Source organism: Rhagoletis pomonella, unplaced genomic scaffold, assembly GCF_013731165.1.
Source record: "Rhagoletis pomonella isolate Grant_MI unplaced genomic scaffold, Rhpom_1.0 Rhpom_scaffold_00003, whole genome shotgun sequence".
NCBI lineage: Eukaryota > Metazoa > Arthropoda > Insecta > Diptera > Tephritidae > Rhagoletis > Rhagoletis pomonella.
The window spans coordinates 70,602,793-70,609,793 of NW_023458557.1; the positions used below are offsets into that span (position 1 = coordinate 70,602,793).

Genomic DNA, 7,001 nt, shown 5'->3' on the forward strand with positions numbered 1-7,001 from the left:
CCAAAGCAGTCGTGTAGATGAAACGTTGTCGATGAGCAGGTCTCGTATTTGATTGATTATGTTGAAGTTAGAAGCCGCCTTCTTAAGTAAAGCCATTCTAAGAGGCCTACCCAAAGAGGGCTGAAAAAAGTGCTTCCTTGATTGCCATCCATTTCAAATTTACGCGAATGCATAAATTTTTATTCGGGCAGGTTCTGCAATTTACTTCCGAGTGAATTTCAATCACAGCCAATTTGAATTCAAAGCGAACTTGACTCAAATTCACTCGGAAGTGAAAAGAAAGGAGAAAGGAATGTAGAGTGGAAGGTCTCTTGACTCTCAGGAAGGCCTTTCGGAAGGGCTTTTAACTCCTGAGATTATCTAATGCGATGATGGTAAAATATTCGCCTTTGTCCTAATCTTGACAATCAATTTTTTGTTTAATTTGTCTGTTGTAAAGTTAAAAGGAGCAGCCTTTGCAGCAACGAAGTTATTAAGTTCTCCCTTCCAAATGGTAAATAGTTCACTTACTGTCAGTGCCAAGAATACATACAAATAATGTAATTTTCGCAGAAATTGCAAAATTACAATTACACTCTTTTGTTATTCTAAACACGACGAAATACGGCCAACATTTTAAAAGGTTTTTTAATTTTCATTTCTAAGAAAAAAAAAAAGTTAAGGGTTATGTCAGAAATATATATTTTTCCCTAAAAATAATTAAGAAAAGAATATACCATTTATAGATCTTAAAAGTAATTAAATTTTTCTTTATTTTCTATATATTTGTTTATTTTTTACATGATTAGAAAAATTTAGAAAAAAGCTAAAAAATAGTACAAAAATTCGAAAACGGTTTTAACCACCTGCTAATACACCATTATTTGGTTTCAAGTTTTCTTTATCAAATACCAAGGACAAAAAGTTTATCTATGCCAGATAAACTTAGATAAACTTGTTTGTCCTTGGTATTTGATAGAGAAAACTTCAAACCAAGTAACGGTGTTTTCGTTTTTGGAAAAAAAATCGTGTCATCGAAGCAGACATCGACCATAGGCTTACTTACCATCCTAGAATGTCAGGTTATTGCTATCCGGTCAGGCAATGTCGAGCTCGAAATATGTAGGTGAGCTCCTCAGAGGTGAAAACCGTATGGTAGTCTGTGACTTTAACGCGCACCACGATCGTTGAAATTCAAGCCGTTGAATGATTATAGGAGAACACACTTGGCTGAGCAGATAGAAGATTCGACATTCTGCACAGTGAACGACGACGCACCCACCAGGATTATGGGCAGCATCAGACCATCTGCCCATAGTCATAAACCAGCCAACTTTGCTTCCGCGGAACACCGAACCTATGTCAACTTTTCCAATGCTGATTGGAACGGCTTCGCGGAAGTTACTGAAAGCACCTTCTTTGGCCTCCCCTAATCAACCGACATTCACGTAGGTGAGCGTAAGTTCCGCAACTCGGACCCCCATGCGAATTTTCCGGCCAAAGCGGCTGTACCAAGTGATGAGCGTCACAACCTTCGTCAGGCCGATCGCGGAAATCCCTGCATTAGAGATTTCAACACGGAGATGCGACAACTAGTGAACGTAAATAAGCGGAAGAAGCGGGAAGAGCACTTTAAGACCTGCAATTTCACCTCTGGTGTTAGCAAGTTTCGGTCAACCGTTAGGTCACTCTCCAACTTGACGAAGCGTGACGACAGCCACTTTAGCCGACAATTTACGCTGGATCTTCCGGCGTTCAAAGCCAAACGTAAAGTGACCAGAAGGCTGCACAAAGTGTCAACACCTAGTGCACCTCTGGTTTTCGCCAGCGGTGGAGTTCAGGTAGCCATCTGGAAGGCGAAGACCTCCAAAGCCATGGCACAATTGAGTCCCACGGGAGTAGACAGACATCTAGAAAATGGGGAGGGTGGTCGCACTGCTCAACCCGGGGAAACCGGCCAACAAGGAAGAGTCTTATCCTCCGATAACTCTCCTTTCCCCAGTAGAGAAGACACTGGAGGCCTTGAAACTCCCGCACTACACGAAGCACCGGACCCCAGCGAGGCATCAGCATGGGTTCCGTAAAGTGCACAGCACAACAAGAGCACTTAAGGCCGTAAACACTCAGATAACTCGCGGCCTTAACCGAAACCAGGGTTTTTTCCCATTGCTGTTTAATTACTATATATCAAAGCTTCTTCAACGACCAGAGGGAGTCTCGATTGCCTCTTATGCTGCTCGATAATGGCGTCCGGGATGGAATTGATGACTTGTGCTCGAAAGTAAACGACTACCTGTCCGAACTTTCACTGCAAGAAGCCTAACCCTCTTCCTACGAAATCCTCGGCAACACCTTTTAACACCTGGACGAATTAGGCCATACTGCAGCTGGGTATTCACGTCGCTGGCGAACCAATTCCGATGGGGAATAACCCGAAAATCCTCGGACCTACCTCCGATTGTCTGCTCACCTTCTCGACGCATACAACCGCAATTGTCAACCGAGCACAGAACAAGACCCGCAAGTCGCTTGACGGCAACACCTGGGGCAAAGACAAAGAAACGGCAACATACAAGGCGATTGACCGGCCGATCCTAAACTATGCAGCGCCCGCGTGATCGCCGGGGACTAGCAGGACGCAGTGGACCTAACTACAGACATGCCAAAACACGGCACTACGAACCGCGGCAGGATGCCTCCTGATGGCCCCTTAACACCGCCTTCATGACGAGGGCCAGGTGGTCCCCGTCAGGGAGCATAACACAATGCTCTTCAAGCAGTTCCTAGTAGGGTGCCACAGACGTGGGCACCCGAACTGACAACTGCTTGCAGAAGAGCCCTCGCCAAGGCACGTCAGGAGGTATCTGTACGAAAAGACCGACGAAGTCCAGATATTCGTAACACACAAATTCTGGACCCAACTAGATACCGACAGGCCTTAAGTGGCATTCACAGGGAGTCGGTTTTGAGTTATATAGACTCCCGACTGCCGTTTAGGGCACACAACCACCCGATATGGCCGAGACAAAGTTTTTTTTTGCCTCGGGACTCGCTCCACAATATCCCAAATTCGCTCTGGTTACTGCAGCAGGCTAAACTCGTACCTGAGCAGAGTATACGCATATGTGCCCAATGAGTGCCCGGCATGCGGAGAGTTGCCACATGACTCACGGCACCTCTTCGCATACCCACAAAACTCCACTCAGCTAACGCCCCTGTCCCTATGGACATTCCGTATGGAAGTTGCACACTTCCTGGGCCCCACGTTAGCTGAGCCTGATACAACGTTGATGGATGAGCCGACCCGAGCGGGGTTTAGGAGCCGCAACAACGACAAAAAGTTTATTTTTGCAAGTAGAAAAAACGACTTTTTGCCACGCAAACTGATCAAATTACTCATAGTGGAATGGGTCAGCATAAAACATTGTACAGATGTGCCAATCGTGTGAAACGGCCGTAACAGTAAAAATTTTAAATGGAGTATGAAAAATTTAGATATTTTAGCAGATTGCTAGTGATGGCAAACAATTTAATAATCGACTAATTGATTAATGGAAAGCATTTGATTGTTAATTGCAGAAAACTAACCGATTAATAGCTCGTTTCGATTAAAATGAAAAAAATAAAATTAAAATAAAAACCGTTTAGTAAGTTATAAAAAAATGGCTGTTTCATTAAAGGATGCATTTCTTGTTAAAATGTGTAAACTTAAGCTATGAATTAAAAGCGTAAGCAATCGGGAAAATTAAAAACCAACTTAAACCAATAAGTATAAAGTTGAAAAGTAGTATACCGTCCGTAATGCACCCCATTTCAAAATTATAAGCGCACCACAATATTTTTTTTTATTATTTAATTAAAGCTTTATTTATAAAAATATAGTTTATTCCTTAACAAAAACTGTATTAATCGAACTTTCGAACTTCGTGCAATATTAAAAAATTCAACAAACTTTCGTAAGAATCTCGAGCTTGTTCATTACATTTCTTAGAAAGATTTTGAGTACTTAGGTAGTTTTATAGCTCATTAAATTTGAGTTTAATAGAGTACCAGCTTGAAGTAGCTAGGACTTACAGTTGACTTTTGGAATTTTTGTATGGCGGTGCACAGATTATGTTTCACATAAAAAAATTGCAATAAATCAAGGATAAACGTATGTAGCTATTGTTATACAATTTTTGATTCCGTAATTTTGTTTCGTACGTTCTTGCCTGAGTAAAGTAGTAAATTTTTGATGGTTTGTTTTCGATTATTTTGAAAACTAACCGGCTAATCGTTCGATTAATCGAAAGAAAAATTTGATACAATTAAATCGTTAACGGAAAGAAAATAACCGATTATAATCGGGTTTTGGATTGGCAATGATAGGAAAAGTTAAAATTTAATTTAAAATATCACGGGCTAGTCTAATTATTTGAATTTAATGAGAAATTAAAGTTCAAGCAGTGTTAGACCAGTTTTAGCTTTTAACTTATGAACTATGCTTATGTTTTACATTATATACCTACAAAGAAGTTTCATAAAATAAACCTTCAATTTATTTACAGCCTTCAATTTGTCCGATTGCGCCTTGACTGACGCCTCCTCCCAGCAACAGCTCTTGCAAAAATTCGTCCATGCCTCGCAGCAGCTCAGTAAGGTGTTTCGTCAAAATCTCTCATTTGGTAATGAAGCTGCAACAACAACAAATACATTAGCTGGTATAACTAGCGTTTCAGGTGTCACAACAGGAGGCTTTTTATCAGGAGGCGTTGATGGTAACGGTACATTACCACCAACAGAGCAGCACGACGTTACGCTCATACCCACCGAAGTGAAACAAGAAATCAAAGAGAATATCTCACCGGAACATACTATTAACGAGGAAACATTGCATAGCTTACAAAAGCTAACAGGCATTGAGGTGGCAGTACAAAGGGTACAAGAACAACAACAACACCAACAATTAGCAGCAGGAGCGGGAGCAAGAGCATTGTTGGAGGACATGGAAGCTGCAGCAGTAATAATAAAACCCGCGATACTTGATGAATTCAATACGAAAACAGCTGATAGCACCATAAGCGTCGAAAGTGACACACGCATAGGCGCCGAAATGGCGGCAAATTTAGTCAAAGAGGAGCCAACAACAGCTAGTGCGGTGGCTTCGAATGCTGCAGCCAGCACTTAAACTTAACGGTTTTATTTCTTAATTTCTAACTGTAAACTTTAAAAATTATTTAACGTTTTTATATACATACATATACACTTAGATATTTTTTTCGCTAATTTAAATCTAAAAGAAAATTGGGAGTGTGTTATACACTTAAATATTATTAATCTAAACAGACAGATGATATACAGATACAGATATATATATATATATTTGGCGATCACGCACTTAAGTAACTTAAAATTAGTGGATTTTCTAATCTTTATGCTAGCTTTAAGAAATATTCACGCGCTTTCTTCTCTCCCTCTTTTATACAGTTTTATGCTTAGGCAGTATACATACATATATTTTCCAAATATGCAATTATGTTTTCAAATTAGCTGAAAACGAATGCTGTGCGTTGTTGAAAAGTTATACAATCTTTTGTTCAGTGTCAATGGCTTCGGGAAATGCAGAAAAACGATGAAAGCCGATTAAGCATCGCTTGAGTTATTTCAAGTTCCACGCTTGCGTTCAAGCCTAACCACGTTATCTAATGCCGCATTTTCGCTTAAAAGCTTGCTATTACTTTAGCTCCCCAATTAAAGTGTGAGAAGTGAGCTTAGCGATAAAGTACAACAATAATATGCTGCTGAATGAGGGAGTGCCCTTTTTAGCAGCATAATGTTGTTTCACTTTAACAAAACCTATGTTGATATGTGTGTACTTGTAAATATGTATGAATTCTGTTATTTTTGGAAGCGGAAGTAAAACTAGATAGTGGGGTGATATGATGTTAATTTTGTATGTTGATTGTATGTGTGTGTTTAAGTTTTAAATTAATTTTTCAAATTCCAAATGTTTTGTGGTATTTTGTAAACGATATTCTGTATTGGGACATAATGTTTTATGAAAATTGTATTGTATTCATTCTAGTTTATTGCTAGCGACACAAACCACAGCTAAAAAAACTTCTTTAAAAATATGTTAAATACCGATAATAAATTAAATATAGTAAAAATTCAAATAAGTAACCAGATACATTGAGTGCTTAAACAATTAATTAAAGCTAATGACGAATCGGTATTATAATCAAACTTGGGGATTCATAGCATCCAAAATGAATTAAATGGCGTTTAAATTTATTTTGAATCTGCATTCAAAATCAGCATTTTTCATATTTAAATAGCCTACATTGCACATTAAATAGAGTTTAAATATGTACATATATGATATGAAATTGAATATTTTTTTATCATCAATCGGCACTTAAATTGCTCATCTGAAACTGGCCCTGCATTGATTTGATTTTAGATTGAGTTTCTGTCTCTGTTTGTTAAGCATAGAGAAACTCGAAGCAGATGGAATGGAAAAGGACGATGAAGACCGGCTTGTCCACAAACCAAATTTTTAAAGGGCCACGGAAATTCGTGCCAAAATGCATCATCTTCTCACTTTGTCGGAAAGTGTGGTTTGCTTAGTTTTTAATGCATGAAAAGATTTCTTTAATGAACAAACATAAGCTACATTGTTATATTAAAAAAAATCTATTGGTTTAGACCTTTGCTTACCGAACAAGCATGGGTAAAGTCAATTTTATATTTTTGTTATGACAACTACATAGCAACAACAAAGCAACGCCTTTCAAAATTCTTTTTACTCTTGGCCCATGATTCAATAATGAAAGGTTTTGTAAGAAAAACTTTCTCTCGCTCTAATTTTATCAATGACACTCCCACCCTACTCCTAAAAACAAAAACAGTGATATTTCTTTTCCAAATTTCTTTGCAAGTTTTAAGAACATTTTTAAATTGTTAGTAGTGAAATTTTTACTTTTTAAATTTGACGAAATGTTTGTTCTGCATTCGCTGGCGCCAACAAGACAAAATGGGTG

At 38.7% G+C, this 7,001-nt stretch overlaps 1 protein-coding gene across 4 annotated transcripts in view; it reads left to right on the forward strand.

The window, feature by feature from the left end:
- The window catches only part of LOC118735430 (serine-rich adhesin for platelets), a 130,340-nt gene extending 124,752 nt beyond the window's left edge, over positions 1-5,588 (forward strand). For all 4 annotated transcript variants that reach the window (XM_036465168.1, XM_036465170.1, XM_036465171.1 and 1 more), the window contains one exon: positions 4,527-5,588. In XM_036465168.1, coding sequence (XP_036321061.1) covers positions 4,527-5,146 — 620 coding nt within the window. In that variant the 3' untranslated portion in view covers positions 5,147-5,588. The remainder of the gene's footprint in view (positions 1-4,526) is intronic.
- Positions 5,589-7,001: the final 1,413 nt, after the last annotated feature.